At 36.9% G+C, this 27,311-nt stretch overlaps 1 protein-coding gene across 13 annotated transcripts in view; it reads right to left on the bottom strand.

The window, feature by feature from the left end:
* Positions 1-896: 896 nt before the first annotated feature.
* The window catches only part of LOC114355477 (cAMP-specific 3',5'-cyclic phosphodiesterase), a 217,717-nt gene continuing 191,302 nt past the window's right edge, over positions 897-27,311 (bottom strand). For all 13 annotated transcript variants that reach the window (XM_028308333.1, XM_028308335.1, XM_028308337.1 and 10 more), the window contains 4 exons: positions 12,179-12,272; positions 4,849-4,958; positions 3,628-4,758; positions 897-3,347 (listed from right to left, as the gene is read on the bottom strand). In XM_028308333.1, the coding sequence (XP_028164134.1) occupies positions 3,285-3,347; positions 3,628-4,758; positions 4,849-4,958; positions 12,179-12,272 (1,398 nt within the window). In that variant the 3' untranslated portion in view covers positions 897-3,284. The remainder of the gene's footprint in view (positions 3,348-3,627; positions 4,759-4,848; positions 4,959-12,178; positions 12,273-27,311) is intronic.

The following is a 27,311-nucleotide window of genomic DNA, read 5'->3' as shown; positions in this document are numbered from 1 at the left end:
CTGGCAACGCTGTAGGGCAAGCTATATGTATGTGTGTTCATAACTTCTTTTATCAAACGTGGTGTGAGATCTATGGGAGTTATTATAGGCATCTGCATAGCTGGGCACCGTTAATCAAATAGTTAACTTCGTTAATTGTTAAACCGTTACTAAAAAAATTAACTTCGTTAATCGTTAATCCGTTAACACGTAATAATAAAACGAAAAAAAAATTGTATGCAAGGTTCAAATAATTTCGCCCCGGGTGCCAACCTATGCTACGCCGCCACTGAATTGAGAATGTTACTAGGTATGCAAAATCACTTGAAACCTATGTTACAATTAGGCTTTTACCTTTACGAATACATTAGTTTTTATTTCATTCAAAAATACCCAGTAGTTATGATTTTATAGGCATTCAAAGTTCGCTTAAATATTGAGTCCCGCCGACGGTCACGTGACCCCGGGTGACGTACATTCACAGTGTCCGCTCACTAGAAAACGGATATAAACATACTTAAATACATTTTTTTGTAAATACAAACTTATTATACATATTACCACCCAGACCCATCACAGAAATTAAAATTGAACCAAACCCAAACTTGATGCGATTGTGTCGTTTTATTGCGAATTACCTTCCAGCTCCATCATTAGACCCTGATTACTTTAAAGAATTAAAGTACTCATCAATACAAANCCTACCCTCCAGGATTTTGGGGTACCTACCAATTCGAAGATTGAAAGACAATCGCACTTAAGAATCAAACCTAGAACCTTTGATATGGTCGATCTAACTATCTAACTACCGGACCATGGAGGCGTTGTCCATAATGATCAGTTATTTTTTTATTCCCTTTTGATGGTGACTGTACCAAAATAATATAAAGGAGTGGAAATAATGAAACAGCCTTAGAGTTTTCTCCCATATCTTTTTATTCTAAATACATTAATATTCTTTAATTCAACTCAAATATTCATTTAAACTATTACAAGCTATTTTTTATTTTAAACATAAATAATATGTAATGCAAATGTCCAGCATTGCACACTTTTAACTCGGTATTAATTTAACTAGGTATTATCCAATCTTAGCGATAGTTCTCCATACTGACAAAACATATACACAACATTGAAACCACTTTGGCGAAAATAACATGATAATTTCAATAAGTAGGTAATTCTAAATACGACTATTGGTAATGACATGTCAATGCTCAAGTCTTAAGAGTAAAATCCATCTTGGTTCTCATGCTGCGAGAACTGCCCTCCATGTTCTACTTAACATACTTGACATGTCACTCGGTATTCTGTATGTTTATTAATATACCATTAATTAATTAGGTCTGTACACTATTGAATGAGATGCTGATAACGCATAACAATTGTAAATCTAGATACACGACTGTCAGGTTCCAAGAAGAGTTTGTATACCATAAGCCAGAGCAGGCCACGGCACAGTTGGGTACATGTGTCTGCTCTCATAATATTACGAAGATTGGGTACGTGTTATACACAGATCTACTGTAATACGAATATTATAACACAATTTCGTTACAAATACATATTATACATTAGAAAACAAATGATTCTAAGCGTAATGTCTCTATTTTAACACACAAGTAGATAAGCGTTTTATTTTATTTTTTTTGTTGTCCAATTTCTATTCTATGCTTTTCCAAAATCAGACAATTTGAAGACATCACGGCGAAACTGCGTACATCCACAATTTTTGTCGCCGAATAAATCTTAAATTACCTACGAAAATAATGTACATTGGACCTTCATTCTTGACTCCGATCAACGCTACCATGACTGACTTAGAGAATACTCACGAAATAATACTCATACTAGGTGAAACAATGACAATACAATTGTATAACAAAAACGATGGCTTGTCAAGAATTAAAACAAATCATTAATTAAGTAAAAACGAATATCTTTTGAGTACATGAAAGATTAGAGACCAGCTCTTATGTAACAAAATCGTTCCTTAAAACGATGGACTTAATGAAATGCAAACATAATACAGGTAAGTAATTACTTCACCGTTTACAATGTCACTACTTATATGACGGGTCTGAAGACCCTGGGACTACTAGTTATACAATGGTAAGCAATACTGCGTAATGAAGATCAGATCTGCGGTGTAGAATATATAATGTTATTCCTCAGAAATGACGTATTAGTACAAGATGAGCACTAACTAACATTGAATACATAAGATAATACCACGGATATTGTGCGAAGATATAGTGCTTCGGAAACTACCTACTTAGTATGTACTATTGCAAGACCCGGCCCGGTGCTGACGACGCACTCACGATAATGCCCAAACTAAAACGAACTCGTCCGAGAAAAAACTTAGTCGCAAACCACTCTTTGTTAGTAGTACTTAACATTTTAACAACACTTCAAGCCGTTAGTTGCACAAAAACTCTTTAAGATTCATGACTAATTTTTTTTTTCATATTTGGATACAAGAGAACTAGGATACAATAAGTAATTTACAAAAATAATACCTATTCTAAAGAGAAAAGTAAAGGGATCGCCAGCGATCCTCCATAAGAAATGAGGTGCTATTAGGATTATCAAACCAAGTAAAGCTATCTAACAGGATGAACGTGGTGACGTGTCTTTCCACGGAAGAGGCTGGCCGAATATTATATATTCAGAAAAAAGACACAACAACTTCGAAAGGCAATTTTTAAAATTTACCTTAAAATAGTTTTATATTTAGGATACCTATCATGTTAATATATTTTGGTGAATAACATCATTATCGCAAACCCGTATTAAATATGAGAAACGTGGATGATATGACAATATAAATTACCCTTTCATACCAATTAATAAGCGTTTTCAATGTCCTTATTTAGTCGACCCGGTACATTCGGTGTCGACGACTAAAATCTACTTACACGACTTTTAATTTTAACCAAACACTAACTACTTACAGGGATATCGAACGTTTCTGTGAACATAAACCGAATCATTTCTTTGGTTAGATAAACGAAACAATAGTAAAAACACTAGACAATCGAATTACAGTCATTGGAGGGACATTATATTTTAGTCGTTAGGTAACTCTAAACAACATTGCATAATAATCACATATAAATAATCATAATCGAAATGTTACGATACACCCGCAGATCGTTTCATTTCGAGGTTAAGCGTCAACAAGTGTTATTATTATCCAACAACCACCGTCCGCCGCGGCCGCGGCCGGCGCTCTACTGCCAGAGCCTCCACCACACCTGCATCTTCTCTGAGAGTTTCTTACAGATTCCCAGTAGTTTCCGTCACATCCCGCCATCACCTTCGCCCTCGCAGTCTTCCGAGCCCTCACCCTCCTCCAGCGTGACCTGAACAATGCAAAAAAAACATTAGTAACCGAACACAAAAACAATATCGTATCAGGGGCACCGAAATGTAAACAGACGCTTGAAAAACTGAATAAAACTAGTCGTTATCGAGGTAAGTTACTCGTAACCTTTGGTGGCTGTGATAAGTTTCCGGACTTGAATGAGAATCAAAACATTACTTTGATTTCAAATAAACAAGTGGTATTCTTGTTATATCTCTCGAATAGCAATGAAACATAATGTATCAGTCTTTTTAAGTCAAGTTAAGTTACAAACTTACCTGGAAGCGTATTTGTTCTGGGCGATCGTCGTCTTGCGCTGAGTGCGAGGACTGGACAGGTGCCGGCGGCGGCGACGGGGGAATCATGCTCTGGTAGTAGTCCCGGTTTTCTTCCAACGTGTCCAAAATATCCTGAGCGTCGGGGTGGACTAGATCCGCCCACGTCTCCCACAGAGGGTGGACAATGTAGTCGATAAAACCGACTTGAGATTTCTCTATTGTTGCATTGTGCCTGTCACACATAGGACTTATGTCCATGCCTTGCTCCCTCTCCCGATCTCCTTGCTGGAAGAATTCTTCCATAAGCAACGCCACCCATCGCTTATACAACGGCAACGGTTTAGTAGGATTGCTCAAATCGGCACAATGTACGAGATTCTCCAAGACTTGTATTCTGTCTGTGTAATTGTCTAGTAGTAAAACACCACTGCCAGCCACTTTTTTAGTTTCCACCATAGTCTTTAAGTCTGCAAGCAGACTCATGTGTTTCGACATGTCAGTCGAGAGCACCATATCGATGACCATTTTTCGTAAAGTCTGCCTCTGCTTCTTGTGCAAGTTTACGAAAATGTCGCAGCCGTCATTCTGAAGAAGTTTGAATGCCACGGCAAGGTGATGGTTCTCTAGCACGGATTCGTCATTGTACATGAGTGCGAGTTCGGAGCTTGAATTGACGAGGAACTGGTTTGTGAGACCAGGGTGGTCAACGTCATGGACGCATGCTGCGAAAAGGGCAGCGCAGACTTCGATAGGTGTGAAGACGGCGTCCAAAGCTGGTGTGTTGAGGAGCACATTTGTAGACTGTGTGACATCAGCCGCGTGGAGCGAGTTGTGGAAAGGATTGTCACGCACATAGTGCTCCTCGAGTGTGACTGCAAATGCTAAGAAAGTGCGGGCTGGTATCTGTAATGTGGTCAACAGCTCCCTCGATGTGAAGGCGGCATAAGCCACTGCTGTGAGAGGTCTGCCGCAGGATAGGTCACCAATGCGGAAGATGTCCACGCCCCAGCGGTCAAGATCTTGCAGATGACGTCCCAGTTCCTCCTCATGAGGTGTCTCCACTCCGTATCTTGGGACACGTTCACCAGTGAAGCTGTTTGTGTGGGTGAGTGTCCTCTTAACACCAGAAATCTGCAAATAAAATAAAAACCCATTTAGAGACTGCCGAAAAGTTACAGTCACATTTAAAAAAACACAATTAACGTTCACTAAGACACTTACTTGTGACATGGTGGTTCCTGGTCCAACATGGCGAGGTTTTTCCTTTTTCTTGGCACGTTCTGAGCCCTCTTCCACTTGCAATGATGGCAAATCGAGTTCTTGTTGTTTGTCTGTAAAGATAAAGAGTAAAGATTAGAAAATAATAATCTAATACTTGAAATGCGACTTAAATAATGGATTACCTACTAATATAAGAATTATCAATAATATAATTACAACAGATTATTACGTTGGTTGACCTAAATAAATATTACGAGTTTATGATAGATCTATCAAGCTGCGCAAATAATTTATAAATAGGCATTTATACAGGGTGTTAGGTAAATGGGTATATGAGCCGATACTAGCCCATGTTAACATGGGCATATAAATGGTATGATGAAGTCAGAAATTTGATATCATCATTTTAATTTTCTTAATTTTCATACAAAACAAATTTTATAAAATCCTATTTGTATGAAAAATAAAATAATTAAAATGAAGATATCAATTTTCTGACTTCACCATACCATTAATATGACCATGTCAACATGGGCTAGTGTCGGCTCATATACCCATTTACCTAACACCCTGTTTATGGTAACATGATAATGTGCCGGTATATTTATCACTTCCACAAAACTATGTCAATGTGTATGTGTGTCAAAGAAACTTAGTTCAGCGTATGAATTGGTAGTAGTTCAATGTATGGAGACTCTTTTTGTTCTAATAACGCTTTAGGATATATCGATGCCAGCCTATAAATGGAAATAAATAAACTTACACATACTTGCATTATCTCAAAATGTAATTACAACTCATGACGTTCGTGCGTCTGTTATGTTGTGAAAGAGAAAATTATGTGAATCATCATTATAATTACTAATTACCTTTGCTCAGATTATAATCAGTACCCAGTATCTCACGTAATGAGGCGATTAAGTGATATTCAATTATGTACACATGATCGCACACTATAATGTTGATTTCAACTAGCCAAGCCCTGCTCTACATGTACTGAAATAATATGAATGAGCAATTTTGTATTAATTTTGTAAAGGCTTTAGGATTTTTTATAAAAAGGAGTCTGAAATCTCAAAGACATTAAAACATCTTTTTCTGCCGGAAAATTAATAACCGTCTGATAAGATAGGTACAAAATGAGCCAATATATTGCGAAGATAAGAAAAATGGGTGAATTTATAATATCCCATTGTAGGGCTGAGGTTTGACCTCAATCATGGGGTGATCTGGGCCAGAGATAACATTTAATAATTAATGGGCATTTAAAAATTGCCCAACTGTGGTATACCTACATATTACATAGGTATATCTGCTAACTTACAAATAAATTCGCGTAGTAAAATGTTATTTGTGGACGAGATTTAGATTATACTCAAAAATATTTTATTACTGGCTGAGATTCCAAAACAAATGATCTATGGTAGTTTGGCATCATTTCGAAAATTATGTACTTAAATTGTTTACATTGGCCCACTTAGTTCACCCTCGATATTATGTGTCCGCAGAAATAGAAATTACACAATACTTAAACATTCGTTAGTGGTTAAAACTACAATTAGTATTTGCGAACGTGCAAACGAAAAATATTTGAGCAAAGATAAGTAGGAGTTTCTGATTTTTTGTATAAAATGAAAATATACAATACTAATAATAACTTTGACAGACATGTTACTTGTTCTTTGTGTACGTTTAATACAATGCAAAAAACTAACTATTTGTTCTGGAACCATCATCGAATACAAATAACCATTTGTGGCTTTTTATGAAAGAAAGTATTGCGTATTTGCCGGTATTATCTAAAATATAGATACGATAGATAACTAATGGGGTTATGCTTGCATAATATATTATGTATATTAATTGGCATTCGAATTATTGGCTCTGTGTGTCGGCCCTGCGGCCGTCATAGTGCGCAAACAAATTAATTACGTGAGGAGTTACGAGGCTATGGTTGGCGGTTGGCGTATATAGGACAGATTCCTCTGGAAACCTTGAACTAATTCTGCTAACTCCTCTTGTGCGATCTGATACGTGGAGATTAGATAACTGTTGAAAACAAAGTGAACTGACATTAATCTGTTGTGTTCAAGACGGCTTAAAATGTGTCAGGAATGATTCAGAATGAACCAGTTTTTTGTTTTACTTCTGCATTAAAATATTCTGAGAGCACTTTACTGTAGGTATGCGATATTTTTGTTTTGATAACAATTGAATAATGATACCTATTTGTCTCCACTATAGTCATGAGACATCTTTGTGTACCTAACTGTCAAATTGTTATGATGGACGACTCATAGGGTTGATTGGCAAATACCAAAGTTCATCCTATTTTCCGGTCACTGAATTTTCCCTAGTATTATTCTCAGAAAATGTGAGCGAAGTTATCCTGTTTTCCAGGAAAAGTGTCCTTAGTGGCTTTTCAAATGAAATCATTTTGAAAACTCTTTGTTCTTGCGCGTCTTGTCATGTTTGTTAGTTACTACGTTATTTGCGTCGTAAAATATACAAAGCCTGTATTTATTTAGTGAGTTATCAATGCATCACGAGGGTATTAACCTTTAACCGACGAGGTGCGGTCTCACAGACCGCTCCGGTTTTTGAAATTTCTGGATTGCAATGTTCTACTTACTCCCGTGTCCCGAGCGTCTCAGTACCTTCGAGTTTAGTTGCCCAAACGCCATTACAGGTAGTGGTTACATCGACGAGGGCAGTTTTAATAAGATAATTCGATTTAAAGTTCAACAGCGGTCTGTGGGACCGCACGTCGCAGACTACGTGACATTTTTGTACCATACTGAAACTGGCGTTTTTGTTTTAGATGACTAATTTTTCGTAAAAATGATGGATCTTGGGCCACCACAACCTAGGAAAAGACATTTCCTAATGATATATTGATATTTGAATAAAATATTATGTAAAAGATGGTAGTCTGTAAAAAAATACCGCGAAACGGGTGGTAAAGCAAACAGTGACATGTATTCTAGGTTCTGACATGCCAAATCAGCCTGATGTCATTGCACCAGCTGCAAAAAAGACGTACATTTTTGTCACCTTGCATGTCAGTCTATTGCTGTCAAAGTGTAAACAAACTTTATTTTAAATGTGCGCAATTGGTTTTATGAATTAAATTGCTAAAATATTTTTATAGTCGTGAAAGAAAAGTGGTTCACAATGTGTTAAAGTATTTGTCGAAGAGAAATACTAAGGGTTCGGACAATATTTTCATTGAATAATGTTTCCGACAAAGGTTGTCAAATTGACTGACATGTTTATCGTATAGTACAGTCCACTATGAAAATTAGCTGTGGTTTGTTTCAACTACCTATTTTAAAAATTTTGTCACTTTCTAAGTGTTGAATTTTATGGGATTGGGAAAGAAGTACCGAGTTTGAAGCGTTCATGAGCAGACATTGCAGTTGAATATTCAAGTTCTGAATTTGATTATTGATGAATAATAAAATAAATCTACTAGCTCGATTGATGGTTTCATTTAATTTATTTAAATCAGGTTACCTATAATAATATTTTTTCGTTAATTTATGAAAATATCAAATTAGCCCGTAATCCTGAATCCTGATACATAAAGTTAGCCTATTAATTTAACACAGGTACGACTGTACTCAGTGTTGCACTATCAAATGCAATTGAGGCGCCTCTATGCCAGGGTTTTTATGTTCCTGGTCAGGCTATACATTGATTCCTCGCAAATTATACGTATGTTTATTTGTAATACTATAATGTTCACAAAAAATATAAAACCAATATACTTTTATACAAAAAAATATTACTTTTTGAGTAAACAGTATAGCGGTCCCACAGACCGCACGTCGCAGACGGCGTGACAAAAAAATCACGTCGTCGGTTAAAGGTTAAGGAAAATTTTACGGTAAAAGTTGCATTGCAATTTAAGTGTCTTTGAAATTACAATGATTATGTGAATAAATACAAAATAATATTGTAATTTTAAGTGCAAAATAATGTTAATATTAACAGGGATTTTGGGTCTTCTGTGGTCTCCGAGTTATAGGTAAATCATTTTGTCTCATACTACTTTTGTACACTGTAATAACTTGATTGTAACCTATCTTGAGACAAATAAATCCTTTCTATCTATCTAAATAACAATATTTCGCGCAAAATAAACGTAATATGGCGTCTTCTTATCGATGTGCCGGCCACGCTTGCGCGGAGAGGTCAAAGTGCCGCGTTATCTTGCCGCAGATAAATACTATTTATTTACATATTATTGTCTTTTATACTCGAAAAAAATGTTTGGCTTTATTAATCTTCTATTAAGATAGGGTTGAACTCGAGGTTTGTAGGCTCAAGTTAACAAGATAGGTTTAAACACGATTTTAAGACAACTTTTCATACTTTACGTTTTCGCAGACTTCGAGTCTCTCTCGATTATCTAATGTCCTAACTAAACTTGGTAATACTAAATGAAAGTGGTTTTGTAATTTGTGTGTCTCATCTGGATTTCGAACCCATGAACTTCAGATGGAGAGAGTTTACATAACTCTCTTTCTCAGCTTTACTGAAATGAGTTTAGATAAGGTTATATTCCGGTATGTAGAACCAAATGTTAGTTTAGTCTTAGAGGCATTAGTTTAAGTAAATAAATAATGATAATGTGATAACATACTTAAATCATTACTATACATTAAAGAATCTTTATAATGTTTGCCAAGTTTGTAAACATTGAATTGTTGTCTGATATCTATATATATAAAAGAAAGTCGTGTTAGTTACTCCACTTATAACTCAAGAACGGCTGAACCGATTTAGCTGAAAATTGTCAGGGAGGTAGTTTAGAGTCAGGAGAAGGACATAGGATACTTTTTAACCCGTTCGAAATTAAAAAAAAAGTCTGCTTATGTATTGCCATTAAGGCGGAACAAAGTTCGCCGGGTCAGCTAGTTTTTTATATTAAATGAATGACAGTAGGTATCTATCGACGTAACTCACGTGCCTCAATTCATTTATCTTTAAAGTAATTTATTAAATCAGACGTCTCGTGTAATTGCAGTTTAACCACTAATCAGATTTTGCAATCACAGTAATTAGTGATACTCAATACCCGATGGCATTGTTGTAATTACCGTAAATAAAAACATTTGATACGGTTCAGATACTGAAAAGTAAAGGTTAACCTACATAGGTAGCGTTGTCGCGTGCTCATGATGATAGTTATTTTAATGTACCCACAGTGAAATAATGTACGAGCTATTAAAGGCGTATTTATGTCAATGTAGAAAGGGGTCACATTTTTAATGATTCAAATCTGGGTTTATGTGTGCAAGACCTAATTCGCTTACGAGACATTATTTTGCGTCATTCAGGGTTGTAAATCGTCAAGTTTGTCATCTTATCAAAATATTAGAAAGTGATTACCTTTATCATTAACACACATCATTAAGTCATATAAAAACCCACATGACTTGGATTAAAATGGTATTGTAAAAGGCGATATGTCGTATGCAGTATGTCGTATCTTAACGAATGGTTTTTTTTATTGATCTTCAATTGTTTTAATTATTTGCCCCTGAACGATCACCATGAGGCCGCGTGGTTGTTATGCCTTCGCTTCGTCGGTCACTTAAAAACCGTAGCAATTCATTCCAGAGCGAACCGATTGTATCCGGTTCGGTCGGGAAGATTTGTGTGACCATTAATTTGCATGTTGTTGGACTCGAGGAACTTTAACGAGCTGTGACAGATGGTGACGGGTTTTAACGAACGTGAATTTAATCTTTAACGAGCTGGTGTTACTGGGTTGCTTTAAAAAATTGAGTTCAATTAAAGAGTATGGTATCTACTTTATTTTTATATAGTATCGGGGTTTATGCATCTGAAATGCTGGGCGACTGCAGTCAAAGAACATACTTTTAGATCATTATTAAAAGATTGTAATTTTAACGATATAATCATAGACAAATTTGCAAGCGTGCGAAAGATAATTTAAAAGTTTTTGATGAAAAGCCACTGTGGAAGCTTCCAATGTAATTCCATATTGTTAAAGCTGTGTTTGTTAACGCGAGTCACGTAGACAAATTCGGTAGGGCGGGCGGCGCCTAGTACGTCACGCGGGCGGCGAAGCGCCACTCTTTGTACATATTTAATGAAAAAAAAAACCCTATTTCAGGCCATCACACCCTTCCGAAACGCCTTTTATGTGTTTTGTAATTATATTTTAATTCTCTTTACATTCGCGTACCTACGTAACTAATTTAAAATCGATTTTCTTTGTATGCCAGCGGCTAATATCTTTTTTTATTATTCAAGGAATACAATATAGAGCCTATACAATATATAGGAATACAATATATACCTGTATGTTATATTTCAAGATCTTTTCACATGAAATATATAAGCAAAAGTAACAAAAGTACATTTGACATCGATGAGTGATTTGGACAGTTCTCTGAACAAGATACGAGTAGGAAAGTTTACGGAAATTATATGTAAGTATCTAGTATTTTTAGTTATCTGCTTGGTACCTAATCAATTCAAATTTTTATAGCTATAAGTATCATAGATAAGAAGTTGTCATGTTTTACTAAGATAGGTACTAATTTTTATTTCAGACTTTCAATGAAGATTAATAAGCAAATATTGATTTTTTTTGGACGCGCGCTGGNTCGATGTAATTTTTCGAGAAATGGGTCAGGCCCCAAATTTGAAGTATTTTCATCGATAAAATTGTCCATAGATTACGCCCTTAAAGTTTGATCACTACAAGCCCGGACACACTGTATAATCTATAGTGAGTGTGTAATAAATTATACGGGATATGGTTTGTTTACAAATTCTACAACTCCTATTAATAATTTAATAGAGTTATAGGTATTTGTTGGTTCATGCTCCTTTGGCAATAACAACTCTATTTGTTTCTTGTCTATTCGGACTGAACATTGTTAAAGAACGCAAATTGTCTACTAATTAGAGCGCTAGTGTTGATTTGACTAAAGTCAAGATGTAGGTGCTTAAAATATAAAATGAAGCAATGAGTATCTTATCACTGAAATGTTTTATTTAAAGCTAAAAATAAATCCTAATCCAATCGTTCGATTTTTTATCACATTAAGGCCCGATTCGACCAAACTTTTATACGAGAATAACTCTTGGTATAACAGTTTATTACAGTTTTAGTAAATTCCTGGTATAACAGGCACATTGACAGTTTCAGTATGGGAAATATGTCAAAACTGACGATTTATTCTGAAATTAATATTTACTCTTGTTTGGTCGAATCCACCCTAAGTATTCTTAAATCTCGACGATAGAACAAAGATTTAAAATTTAAAATAAAATAAAGACGACTTACCCAAGAATGTAGAGCAGATGTACTCGGAGATCTGGTTGCCCGACTTGCTCGACTCCGAGAAGTGGCTCAGCTCCTTGTTCAGCATCCGCTTGAACTGGAAGTGCAACATCCCTATTGAGTGAGCCATCCTAGCAGCACGGCGGCGCAGCCAGCGGGCCGATGCCAAACGAACGCTCTGTCTCTCGGCGCACACGCGCATTTCCCAACACTATCTTTCAAATAAAAAAAAAAAACAAAACTTCAACTTCGAAAACCGAACGCGCAAACTAATAAACTAACTCCGAACGGCTATCCTCATTCAGTTACAAAGCCAAGCGTCTATTGCCCACGAGCGCTATCGCTAAACTGAAGCCGCGAAGCGTCGCGGTCGCGTGTGCTTCGTTGCCTTGTGCTACGTTGATATCGTCACAGTTACGTACAGAAATATCTCTTTCCAAGTATTATGTGTTACTGTAAATCTAGATTCATCACAGGCAAGTTTCCTCCCCGTCGAGGCGAAAGGAGATCTCGCCGAATCGGCGGACCGATTACCGGTTGTTTCTGGTGACGTCGTTTCCGATGAAACGTCATAATGCGACTGCCCTAATTTGATTTGTATGTCCGGCGCTGACTAGCATTTGCTGCAAATACCTACACATTTATTATACGGCTTATTTACTTATTTATTTACCCCGAATCATTAATCATTGTCCTGTAATCGTCCATTTCATGACGTCATCATACATAGCATACGAAATAAATGATAAAGTTAGATAAAAGTCAACAAACGCTTTTGACATGATAAAATAACGGCTATGGAAATTGAATTAGCACATTGTTCGTAATGGACAGTTGCTAGGAACCTATTAATTCTGTCTCTCGTCAAGGTATTAGTCTCGGTTGTTGTTCGGAGCAAAACGTTCTTGACCCACTTATTTATCGAGTTATCCCTGATCGTCCGCTTTCAGGATCGGAAGTAAACTATTAAGCCAGCACTTTATCGATTCATTACGACTATTCCGAGACTAATCTTAAATGCTCTTCAATCGTTTATTGAGACATAAAATCTGACCTCAGTTACCGCTAAATAAATAGTCTTACGATTATGCTAGAGGCCATTACATACATAAAAATACAGTTAAATTGACACTATCTACATGAAAATAAAAGTTATTAAAACTATAAACATTTCCTGGTGTCATGTTATTTTAACTTCAATCAAAAGTCTATAATTTATCTCTTCGTTCCACAAATCGATTTAAATATAAACTTGACCAGTTTTTTGTGAAATCTATTTGCGATTCCAGTACGGATATCTGGCACTTTTTGTAGTGCCAGTTACTTTCAATTGCTGGAACTATAATTAGTATTGTAATGCTGAATCAGTTCAAAATCAAATTAGAATTTGAATATAATGTCAATATCTGTCATTTTTCATGTGTATTTTATTGATTTTTTTATAAAGATTACAAAGGAAATTTCTTTGCCGCATCAGATTTTGTTTTACCTATGTAGGTAATGTTTTTTGTTCAACATGTTTGTCATATTCATTTTTACAAAACACTTTGTCGAGTTGAATATTCAAACATGTGTTTTGTAACAGTCCCCATTGACAGGTTACTCTTTTCCCCAGACATTTGCGTAGGTAAATGCCTTGACCAACATTTTCAGGTACACCTTTAGATGTGTTGAATTTACTGATTCTACACATTTATGAGTATCCTTCAAGCATTGCGTTGTGCATGTAGTTTGGCAGTTTTAAATATATATTTTTTATGATTTACCATACAGTAGCGGCAAATTGTAAGAGTTATGAATAGAAAATTCTAGGAATAAAACTATCCTTAATAATAACTATTGTGTTTCTGAAAGGACGGCGTTAAGACTTAGTGGACCACTTTTAAGAAAAAAACAATGAGATTGAGATTTTCTCGGAAACTTCAGAGTATTCAGGTTAGAGGCGTTAAATTGGAAAGTTTCCAAGTGCATAAGGAAAGTGAAAATCGTGAAATTAATATTAGTGTGTGAGTGTGCAAGTCAAGGGAAAGTGTCACACTTTTAGATAGTCGAGGTTTTGCGAAACGAATTTCTGACTCATGTAACCATTTTTCAGCGTCTTTTCAAGCAACAGAATCGTTTGATTTTGTTTATAAGTTGCGCTAAAAATTGATTTTCATTAATATTTAAAGTATATACAAATATTTGCTTCCTGGCCAAGTACTTAACTTTATCCTCATTGTGAATGTTTGCTTTCTTATGTATTTTAAATTATAAATTACCACATATTTTCCAAACGGAAAGGTGTATACGAGTAAATGTATTCACTTGTCATTGTGTACAAATACTTTTCAATGAACCTTGACACGTGCGGAAACTATTACTAATTTGCAAATAACAAAGCATAGTATTTATTTTGCGTGACGTATTATCGCGGGTGATAAATTTTATGACGTTATAAAATCAAGTGCCTAACCGCAAAATACCAGACGGGTGTGACGTAGCGCACACGCCTACCGAAGCTTATTCATACTGCGCAGGTTGTCCCTACATTACTAAACATGATCGTGCGTATGAGAGCTTTGTACCTTTCGTACGTATTACTTAACCAGTCATACGAGTTGTTATAATAATATTCACTTCCTTACCCAGCAATTGATTACAGTTTGTTTACAATCGCAATAGCATTGAGTTTGATGATAAAAGTTTTAGCACTTCCTCTCTGAATTTTACAACAAACTATTTCAATGACATTCTCATGAACGTCATTTGTATTTGATATTTAACAGTTTTCTTACGCGTTAATCTCGAATGGTTATAGCCCTCGTTGCCAGATTACCGTGGTAATAACAAAAATGAAATTTTCCGTTCCCCTACGGAATTTTTCCTCTCGCAATAATCGCTAGATTATGTTATTATCTGCGTCTGATTCGGTTACTGTGAACACATTTCGTTTACTTCGTTTGCTTCACGAATTTATTTCATGACTGTCGGAACTGAACATAATGTAATACTTTTTCAATATTAAAAGGAAACTGCCTGAAACGGTAGCAATGGATTTTATTGGCAATGAGTTTTACAAAAGAGAAGTGCAAACCATTAATTAAGGACATATTCATCTAATATGTTGTCAAGCAAGGACGGTTGTCAAAAAATATCGATCATAAAAGTTAATCTGAAAAAGTATCGATAAATCTATGTTTGTTAATAAGATAGTGTAAGAGTGTCATTATGATAAGATACCGCGCAGACATGGTGGTACGCGTAAGGTGGCGAGTCGAAACGCAGCCATGACCCACATAATATTACACACACACAGAAGGCACGTGCGTTACTAATTATTTTTCAAAACATATGATTTACGTAATCTTTATTTTATATTAAGAACCGAATTATAAAAGGCTTTATTTAAATTACTTGGAAACAGTAAAATTATACAGTAATNCGCGCTGGTAGCTTTAATAGTTTTTAAACTACTACCTATATTTTATAGTGCGGTATCGAAAACAGATCTTCGGAGTTCAGACGAATCTGTTATACAGTGTGTCCGGGCTTGTAGTGATCAAACTTTAAGGGCGTATTCTATGGACAATTTTATCGATGAAAATATTTCAAATTTGGGGCTTGACCCATTTCTCGCAAAATTACGAGGATTTAAGTTTTTAATTTTTAGTTTTCACCTCTTCCTTCAAACACAAGTGAAAGCGTGGGTAGCTTAACACTAATAAGCAAAAATTTTATATCATGCGATAGCCAATAAAATTATCTATTAGCAGAAGTAGAAAACAGATACAAGTTTCATACATTTTAAGGGAGTAAGAATGGATTTAATTAGAAAAAAACATGACTTTTTTCACTTCTTTTTCAGTTATTTTCCAACACAAGAAAAACCAGGTCGTTAAGGTATGTTTTATTTGCATTGTATTATTAGTATTTGAGCACAGTGTATACGCTGTAGAGGCCCCGTAGGCAAGCGTAGAAAAACAGATAATCTAAAATTAATTGTGTAATCAATCTTCGCCAGATGAGGAACTTTTATATCTGTGACACCACACTTTAATCTTGTCACGTGCAACAATATTTTTGTAAGCTCGCTTTCCCTTCGTGGACGACGTCACCTCAAAGCGATCGTTCGGCAACACGGCAGTCACTTTATACGGTCCCGCATACCTGGGAACTAATTTTCCACTGGACAGTCCAGGTCGTAAAATTTTCCTCTCAACCATGACTAATTGACCAACTGGAATAGGAGCACTGTCCCNGAGCGGGTTGCTCCCGCACCCTTCATTGCTCCAGTGCGGTTAGAGCGGGAGTAGCACACGAAACGTCCACCACTAACCCTCCCTGCTATCGCACACTCGTGTGCACCGTCCCTCTACCCAAGAGGGATGGGGAGGCTACTACGATGATTTTTGTGCAAATGAAAATTTTCTACCTTGTATAACGCGACGTACAGAATAAATAAAAATACTTAAAGAATTGAAATTTTATCGTCTTTATACTTCTCAAAGACATTTTTCTCATATAGTCAACTATTGAAGCTATGGAGCCTAACTGTGTGTCGAGGAGCAGGTAGATGATCATTTATTTACAAAATGCGCTATATTTATAGTAATACAGAAAAGAGACAGAAACATTGGCTGTCGCACACGACATGAAAACATTGAAACTTTCAGCGCGTACCCGCGCGCTCCTATAGAGGAAGCGGGACAGCAATATCTGTCCTCTCGAGTCGAGCGTAGGTTATATCCAGTGCCGTATTATCCATAAGGCACTTTAGGCCAGTGCCTAGGGGCCCACTATGGCCAGGGGCCCACTATGACCAGGGGCCCAGCACTCCCGATTAAAAAATTAAAAAAAAATTATTTTTATGCAACAAAACTCAAACCACCTCAAAACTTCGCCTTATTTTGGTTTACACATTCAATCGTCATATTTCGATATTGTGGAACCTGATTCATTCCACTATTATAATACTCTAGGCACTTCAACATCACAGAGTGCCTCAGTACCTTTGAGCGCTGCTGGCCGATTACTCACGGGACCGCGAAGTCCTGTATGTTAACAGAGACGGCCAGCTCAAACGGCGCGGCGTAGCCCGCGGGATTCCGCAGGGTTCGGTGCTCGGTCCACTCTTGTGGAACCTAGGCTTCAACTGGCTCCTGCGGGGCATCCTACTCGCGGGCATGAGTGTCATATGCTATGCGGATGACACTCTGGTCACTACCCGGGGAAGACATTTGGGGCCGCGGCACGGCTGGCGTCGGCGGGCGGCACATTAGTCGCTCGCAGAATACGATGCCTCGGCCTGAAAGTCGCGCTAGAGAAAATTGAGGCCCTCTTCTTTCCGGGGCCTCGCCAGCGCGCCCCTCCCGACGCGTTGAGGACGTTAGGATTGACGTCAAAGGCCATATGAAATATCTGGGCCTCACGCTTGACGGGAGGTGGCATTTTAGCCCGCACTTCAACGGGCTAGCGCCACGCTTTCTCAAGGCAGCCGGCGCACTGAGTTGGCTTCTCCCGAATTTGGGAGGGCCACAAACGAGGTGTCGTCGACTTTATGCCGGCGTTCTGAGGGGCATGGCGCTGTATGGCGAGAGAGCACTCAATAAGAGAGAGAATGCTGCCCTTCTGCGCAGACCCCAGCGGGCCATAGCGCAGAGGGTCGCAAGGACCTACCGCACGGTAGGGCACGCTGCGGCGTGCGTTCTCGCTGGTACTCCTCCTTGGGAGCTAGAAACTGGGGTCTTGTCTGTCATCTATCACTGGATGGCAGACCAGAAGGCGCGTGGAAGGCGCCCGGCCCCGGAGCGGTGCGGCGCCGTTATGAAGACATGACTCGCGCGCATTTTGGCCGCCGCACTCTGGACGCCATTGGTCCTGTTCTGGACAAATGGTTGGAACGACCGCACGGGTTCCTCACGTTCCGTCTGGCGCAGGTGCTGACCGGGCATGGCTGCTTCAGTTCGTACCTGCATAAAACCGGGTGAGAGGAATCCCCGTGTGCCACAAATGCTGCACCCTCGCGGGCTGCACAGGCTGCCCGGCTGGGAGGAGCAGCGCCGTGTCCTCACTGCGGTCGTGGGCCGGGATCTTTCGCTTCCGAGCCTGGTCAACGCCATGCTGGGAAACGAAGGATGCTGGAAGGCGGTAGCCTCCTTTTGCGAAGAGGTCATCCTTCAGAAGGATCCTCTCGCCTCATCGCTCCGCAGGCGGAGAAGGGGGCGGGAGAAGGCGGTCGTACAACCGTTCTACTCTGCCCCCAGGTGGCGGCCAGCAGGCCGGGGGTACGGGAGTACCCTTGTCACCTTCGTCTGACGGGAACGGCTTGGCGTTTCGGACATTCCCGTCGGACCCCCACAAGGGGGGTGTGTAGGGTCCGCCGTGTAGGCGAGCTGTCGCTGCAGCGTGGTGTCGCGGAAGTCTATAAGGCTACGGCCGGATACTCACGACACCCCCACTCGGGCTACGACGGAACGCCGCGGAGGTTTTAGTGGGTATACCCCGTCCTTTTCACTTTTTAGGGCGCCGGGAGTCCCACACACCACCCTGTCCCCCGGCAGTGGTGAAAGTGCGCAAAGCATTTCCTCCGCGACAAAAAAGGGGGGGCCCGAAACGAGCTGTGCCTAGGGGCCCCGAGATGGTTAATCCGGCCCTGGTTATATCCACGGAGCTTGTGACGGAGCTCCCGCGGTGGGTGTGCGAGCGAGACAGCCTCTCGGACCTCTCGGCCGGAGGTTATAAATATAAGCGGCCTCTTCGCGGCCTCTCTCGCAGTACGGCGGCTGACACGATGCGATGCGACTCCCACAAAGCGTTAAATGTAAAAAATAATTAATGTTCGGCCCTTTAACTCAAGATGGTGACTAACGCTCTGACCTCTCGAGTTCGAAAACATACTTTATTCATAACTAGCCCATACATAAAAATATACTTAATACAAATTAAAACATTTTACTTTCCACCTTTTGCAGGAAAAAAATACCAATTGATTGGACTATTAAGTTTAAGAAAATATGTCATAGCATGAAAAATGAGAAAACATCAATTAAATTAGCCTTTTTTTTGGACAAAACTCATTAAGTAGGTAGTCGTAGGGCGGCATAATCGGTTTTGCACGCGGGCGACGAAACAGCTAGCGGCGGGCCTGACAATGCAATATTTCACGCTGACCTTTTCATTTTGATGAAAACATAATCAAAACTTGAGGAGACATATTTTTGACGCGCACGTATTAAATTCGTGCACGGATGAAAATCGTACCTACCTATGTGAAATTGTATTACTACTAGTGCTGCCGATTTTCCGGAAATAACTTAAAAAAAAATCAAAAATCAAAATCAAAAATATTTATTCAGTTTAGACCACAAGTGGCACTTATGAACGTCAATAGAAAATAATAAAAAAAGAAAAGGTAGCCCTTATGGGGCACTTTACATGTCTCCTTATCTTTTGGGCCCTACCAGCGCTTCGAGACAAACATATGGCAATGGCAAGTGCTGAGAGCTGANAGAGCTGTGTTAAAAGTTTGCACTTTTAGACCTTTTTCCTATTCCACGACATTTTTATATAAAGATTGTCAAGTACTTACAGTTCGTCAGCTGTTTATTCTTTGTACTATTAAAAGACAACATCAGTTATTGAATTTTGAGCCAGAGAGGATAAAAACCAAGCGTCGTAAAGACATTGTTATCGAATCTAGAGTAATTTCAAAAACAAAATTTAGTAAAAAATTTTTTTCTTCCATTGGACCATTTTTGTATAATAAAATAAATAGACATCTTAAAATTTATCCATTGAGTAGGTATGAATGTAGCACAGCTCTTAAGGCGTGGCTACAACAGAAAACATACGATGAGACTGAAGAGTTATTGACTGTGATTGAATAGTCAATACTTCTTATTAACTTTAAGTCAAATCATTACTATTTTCTTCTACTTCTGTAATTTATAGTCCTGATTACAAATGCCCTTTATCATTACACTCAAGGGAAATATGCTTTATAATGCATTGTAATGTGAATAGATTTTAATTTTGTTAAACTTGTTATAACACGTTTTGTTTCGAGATACCTACCAGTGTCAAAAAATACATTTACCTAGTTAGCTATAAAATGTATCTTTTTGCGAATTTTCGCTATGGGAAGAGCGCTTGCTTATCCTAAAATACAGGGCTCTGCCCTAACTTAGGAAGCAAAGCTCAATGTTTTTAGAATCATAATATTTTGTAAGATACATTAATGTCTGTACTTAAACATTTGTTGCTTGTTTTTTATATGCATGTACTTACTTTTGAATAAATAGATTTGTATTTGTATTTGTATAAAATAGCTCCAACTCATAGTAAAACTAAGAATTCGTTTTCATAAAGCAAAGTTTAAATAAAATATCAATATGCATCCTTTACCTTTAACTTTGCCTGAAACTCTGAAAAGCTTAAAATAAAACTCAGGAGTAGAAACTATTTTTGGAACTTAATAACCTTAGACAAACATCTATTTTACTGTAATATGTTAAAATAAGCTGGCTGTGGGTAAAAATATTCTTTGTCAGCCTTGCAGTCACCGCCACAATATGCGATGCTGTCTCTTTGGACGGACAGTGTGACATCTTTCATAGCTTTTGACAAAGACAAGGCCAAGGTTAAGGCTATTTTATTTTATTTCTCAATTAGAAAACACATTTAGTAATTCATANTTGTATTTGTATTTAAGTTTAGATCATATGCATAAACCGATCCTTGTTTTGTGTTCTAATTGACTATTAACCAATAATTTTAACCATTGACTATTATTGACGCAATGAATTGCTTCTTTGTGAGTTTTTGTTATTTTTAATTATTATTATTTTTTAACATCTTTTATTCATATTTTTTCCCAACAACAATGTACTTTTATAAAAAGGGAAACTTTTCATTGGTTTCTATAAAATAAATAAATAAATAAATTGAATTACTCACGCTTTTGTAATAAAGTTTATCAAGTAAATACAATTGTATAGTTTACCATTGGATCCGGCTCAAATGCATATACCGATCCTCATTTTGCTTCAAATGTTAAAATGACGCTTTGCCATAAGATTCATTAATCAATGCAATTAGTATTGCTTATTATTAAGTATTGTTCATAATATGTACATGCCGATCCTAACTTTACTGTGATAATTTTGTTTCTACCCACTAACTATTCCGTAACTTGAGAGGTTGTCTGCTTTGATCTTGTAATTTAGTCATAGGTTGATTGGCAATAAACACGAGATAAAGCCATATAAAATTGGTTTTGGTCATTTCTCTCTGTAGGTTAGGTTCCCCCCTCCTATAAATTGGGCGTCCCAACGTGGCGCCCTCTTACAGTACTTCTTTGTAGTATTTTTTATCAGAAGAGTCACAGCACACTGTTTGTATCTTCCGTACTAATCTATTTTGAGGACCAGTCTTTGACTTCTTTCTGCATTCTTCTAACGAGTGCCCATCAATGTTACAGAATGAACAGTGTTTATTCATATAGTTCTTTTTATAGCAGGTTGACTCGACATGGCCTAATTTGTTACAAAATGAACATTTCTTAGTCTCATTATTTTTTTGTGTATATCTGTGTTCCTTGCTCTTACGACATCTACTTGCCTTGTGACCTAATTTGCCACAAACAAAACATTTTATATTTTTGTTAGAACTGACACTTCTCAATACTGTCACAGGTTGGTCTTGTTCTACACTAGCATCTAAATTATTGATACTGGCCAAATATTGGAGAAGAGAGGCAGTGTCTCGGCACCCAGCTGACTTCGCACCAACTTCTAATAATTTGTTGCCAAGAGTGCCAATGATGGCTTCCGTGATCACTTCATTACTTAATTGACATGACATACTTATTCCCAATTTATTGTAATAAAATTCTATAGGCTCTTCATTAGGCAACCGGACTCGATTCACTAAGTCCCTGATTTGTGATAATTTATTTTCAGTGAAAGGAAAAGCTTGTATTAATTTTTCCTTCCACTCAATCCAACTAATCTCATATGATGCTTGTTGCTCATACCATCCCTTAGCATAACCACTCAACTTTGCAGTACAATTACAAATTAAGGTACGCTCATCCCAACCATGCATCTTAGCGGTGCTTTCTAAATTTCGAATCCAATGTTCTACAGAGACCGATGTAGTTTGTGGATTGAACTCAGGTATGAAGTCATAGTAAGTAAGTAAGTAAGTAAGTTCTTTATTGTGTATAGAAACAAGGTTACAGAAAGATCTTAAATTAATTACAGAGTATCACTTGATCCTACCCTTTCAGGCGTATAAACATTTTTAATTTTTATATCTAAACATATTTATTTATAATCTAGGTATTCTTGTACACTATAAAAACATTTTTTAGTTAACCATTCTTTAATAACATTTCTAAATTTTGAGAATTTTAGTTCTTTAAAATCGTCTGGTAGTTTATTATATACCACTATTTTTTTATCACCGGAAAAATTTTNAATTCATAGAGCACCAAGAATAGATTATTGAAGTATTGCTTACTTCAATATTAATAGTGAATGGGTTGAGCGTAAATCTAGGTAATGAATAAACAATAAGGCAAATTAAGTCAAAACCATTAAAACTTTTATGAAAATTAACTTTGTCAATCACCGTTAACATTCGACGTCACAGTCACGAACCGCGGCGCAATAACTTAAATAAATTCACAATAAACGTATTTTGAATTTGAATTTGAATTTGAATTTGAAATAATGGTTCCCTGTTAGTCCATACTTTACTGCGACTAGGTATTTAGGTATTACGTACTTAGAATTAGTCTGACGTCGTGATCTAAAAAATATGCGCTGTTTAGATGTGTCGTAGTTCCGCTTATACCTAATGTAATATTTCAGTAGTTATACAAACTCTATCGTCATTAGGATTCCTAAACCTAATTATGTTTACAGTAGTGAGCAACGTCAATAGAGGCAAACAAAAGACTACCAAAGTTTAGGTTTTAGATGAGTAAGCAAGAAGTTTGCGTCGCTATCCTTTGTCGACAATGTTTGGCATGAGTCATAAGGGCTGCATTGTTTTAATGTTTTTGTTTTGATTAGGACTCTTGATGTAACAAACACCTTATTAAAGAGCCGACAAGTGTCATGGACATTGTACTTTTTAGTAAACAAATGTATCTAATATAGTCCTCGCTAACATGTGAAGCGTCACGTTCGTATATGCGCCGCGTTCTCATATCTCAGTTTTATCTAATTCATAATGAGGGCTTCCCTGATGAAATAATGTATGGCATAGCGAGCACGGGTAATGCTGTAATCTAATAATACGAAGTAAGAAGTAACTAACCTTTGTAGCCAGTGTTTCATCCCATTAGGAGCTTATAAAGATCAAAGTATGTAACTTTTCTCGACATCATTTTTATAGTAATATGACATGAATAACAGTAAATACCTCCTTTAGTTTCATAACATTTTTCCTACAGGAATGTCTTGACGCATTTTGGGCACCAGTAAAACAGAGATAAATTTTGTAAGCGCGGTCTTTTGAGACCACTTCTATAAGTTAGCAAAAATGGGTCAGGTAAACCCCCATAATGTATAAACAATAGGTATGTAATAAACAGTTTCATCTAAGGAAAATATAAAAGGACGGGATACACACAAAAAGGACAAGGAAGTAAATGATTGCCAAAAACAAAAGAGGCTGGATTACAAATTGGGCCATTCTTTTGGCGTTTTTATATTTTCGCATCAGGAAAGGTTCTAAAAAAGTGGGATGGGTGTAGAGAATATCGCCGTGTGAAAATACGGGTGAGTATTTTATAATAGAGATGTCATTAAGCGGGTGTCGGGAGCAGTGTGTCAACCTTCGTCGCCGGAGGTCGGCGTAGACGTCATCGCTAACCGGGTCATTTGGAACCCTTGAAGCACAATATAGCCGCCTACAATCATGTACATTGCTAGTATAACTTCAGGTGTGTTTTGTTTTTATTGTTAGTTTATTTTTAATCCAATATCCATGTGGTTTGCATATTATATGGCCAGTGTCAAGTAATTTGTATAATGAATTCTATAAGTTTATTAAAGTGAATGAAAGACATACTTAAAGATCTTCTTCATTTTTCTGAGTTTCTTTAACAATATTTAGTATCCATTAGTAGGTACTTACTTGTTATCTCTAAAGTATCTACTAACAAAATTCGATTGTCAACTATAGTATACAGGGTGTTAGGTAAATGGGTATATGAGCCGACACTAGTTCATGTTAGCATGGGCATATAAATGGTATGGTGAAGTCAGAAATTTGATACCATCATTTTTTTTTTTAATTTTCATACAAAATAAATTTTATAAAATCCGATTTGTATGAAAATAAAAATAATTAAAATGAAGATATCAATTTTCTGACTTCACCATACCATTTATATGCCCATGTTAACATGGGCTAGTGTCGGCTCATATACTCATTTACCTAACACCCTGTATACCTAATAAATAAATAAAATAAAATAAAATTGAACATTATTAGAAATATTAAAATATCTAAACAGCAGTATTTCATTTCAAAATATCGGTTATTCTAAGCTATAAAATCTAAAGGTTTATTGCGAGGTACCATTACGATGTGTTCGTATAAATGAGATGCAATAAAATTTTACATACGGCAGTTAAGTGTGCGTATTTGAAATTACCTATAGATATGAATAAATTGTGAGGTAATTTGCATTTAAATGACATAAAGGTTGGAAAACTATGGTTAATAATCTTGTAATCTGCCTTCAAAGACAGTTTTTTTAATATTGCAAAAGGTAAATAGAAAATTATTAACTGTGACGCACTGCGAGCAAGATGGTAATGTAAATAATTGATAAATCATGTTTCCAACATTATTACTTACCTATATATCTTAACAAGGATTTTAATTGCATCACAATAAAAATATCTCACATATGTGACCTTAACTCTACGCAGTAGAATGGAAAAGCTTATAATGGAAACATTCATTCAGTTTTACGTAGGCAAGGAACTTTATTGCATTAAATAATGATAAAACGCGCAGTGAGTGGTTTATGTATGATGCTTTTAAGGATAAGACGCAAATTATGGCGTCACAAAGGATAATGCTCAATCGTGCAGACAGGTCTTCAGTAAGAAGTTTCCACTAGTTTTAGACGTAGAGCTTACTACGTTTCACACTCCAATTATTTTGTGCCAACTTTGATCTTTTTATAATTCGATTATGGCTTCTGGCATGTTTTAAAGCATTTTTACAACTTGAATGCCATATGGCGGTCGTAAGCCAGTGTTTAAAGTTACTCACACACACTCTTTTCTACTCCGGCGTAACTGTGGCGTTAACTTTGATCTTCATACTATTTGACAGGTTTCTATCCCGTTCTGAGTAACATACAACGCAATCTAACGTATTTACGGCTGTCAATTTGTTTGGGAATGTCACAGTCCGCCCATGTCGCGTAACACTCACGGCAGAGAGAGTAGAGACGAGTGTGCGTGAAACATTAAAATCAGGAGATACTCAGTAAGTAAGAACGTATTTTTACTGGCTGAAAATAATGTTTATCGAAAAATTAAACGACAATTATTATCATTGAAGTGCATACCTATTAAATAAAACAATGCAACGCTCAAAACTCGACTCGATCTGTCTGATTATAATATTCTGTCCTGAAATTTGAGTTTTGAGCTTTGTATGCAACTCAAGGAGGTTTCTACTCAATAGATGGCATACATCTGTAGTCCGTCTCAGTGTACTGCTGACAGACATTTATCGTAATTGTCTTGGATTACAGTCAATTAGAAGATTTTATCGTGGCGACATCAAGATCCGATCGCGAGATGGGGAATAATCGTCCATCGGCAGGATTCGTTTGTTGATAATTATGTTGATTCGATTTGTTTATGGATTAAGTATTTTATATATTGATTATTTATTATCAATAAAATTAACATAATTAAAGTTGATTATTCGCTTTCTTTGATATTAATTGCATAATGACAATGTTTATTTACATACATAACTAATTTATGCAAGGATCTCGGTTACATTGGTCACTTTTAATTTTTTTGCTTTATTAAAATGAAAATGGTGAAAAAACAATTGAAAGAAGTTTATCTACTTAATTCTAAAGAACCCTAATTTTATTATTTTAATAGCGAAGCTTATAACTTCGTTTCCTCAGAACTAATGGAAGGAATGGAAAAATATTGCAAATACTCGAGAGCACTAAAACAGAATGAAAGCTATCAGTAAAGAAATGAACGGTCTTTTCTTTTAGTTCGTTTAGTACTGATTCATCAAAAGTGGCACTCATAATTTGCTTTGATAAAATATTTTGTACGTAAATATTCTACTTTATTGGAATACTCATAAATATCTATCTCCATTGCTTTGTTTACATCAGATTTATTTGCGAGATATTGATGTCGACACAAACACTAATGTTTTATGACAGCATCGTAACAGCTACGTAGTTGAGACATTAAAATCGTAAAGACTTCTGAGAGAATAACAATCTTATAATGGCTGGACCGGGTTGTTGTGAACTCAGACTTTGGTTAAACTGGGCGGCGACTGTCAATAGAGAGCGTTCAATTTGCGCATTGATCGATGCCAATACACCGTTTGCAACCTGAAACCTGACGTGTCAGTCATACTAAAAGTTATGCAATCATATATTCTCAATTTCTAAAACCAGCACAGTCACGAGCACTACAGGATTAATTTCCACTTGAATGCCCTACCTGTAAGTTATTGTTAACTTACACTAAGTACTTATCTGAATTGAATCCACTAACATAGGATTGAATAACTAAGTACATATACATACGAGTACGAACCTAATCATCGTACGTATAGATTTGACCGTGAAAACAATTTTGGCTCTCAACGTTACCTCAATAAGTCATGTTAAAGATAAGACGAAGCCTTTTCAAATAATATAAAATATTATCTTTACACATTGGTTTTTAGCCGCACATTTTACACGCTTTTATTCGATCGCTCCAATAAAACGAGAAACGTATACTGAGGTGAAATATCCAATTTCGTATTCCAATAAGCCGTGAAAAAATATAAAACCAGGACTAATAATCAGCCCCGGGCCCTCCACTTAGGTTCCGTAGACGCCATATTTACTCGAGCGTGAAGCGTGAGT

The sequence above is a fragment of the Ostrinia furnacalis genome, unplaced genomic scaffold (assembly GCF_004193835.3).
Source record: "Ostrinia furnacalis isolate ACB-3 unplaced genomic scaffold, ASM419383v2 OfSCF2414, whole genome shotgun sequence".
Taxonomy (NCBI): domain Eukaryota; kingdom Metazoa; phylum Arthropoda; class Insecta; order Lepidoptera; family Crambidae; genus Ostrinia; species Ostrinia furnacalis.
Note: the sequence above shows the minus strand (reverse complement) of the source record. Positions and strands in the feature narration are given on the sequence as shown.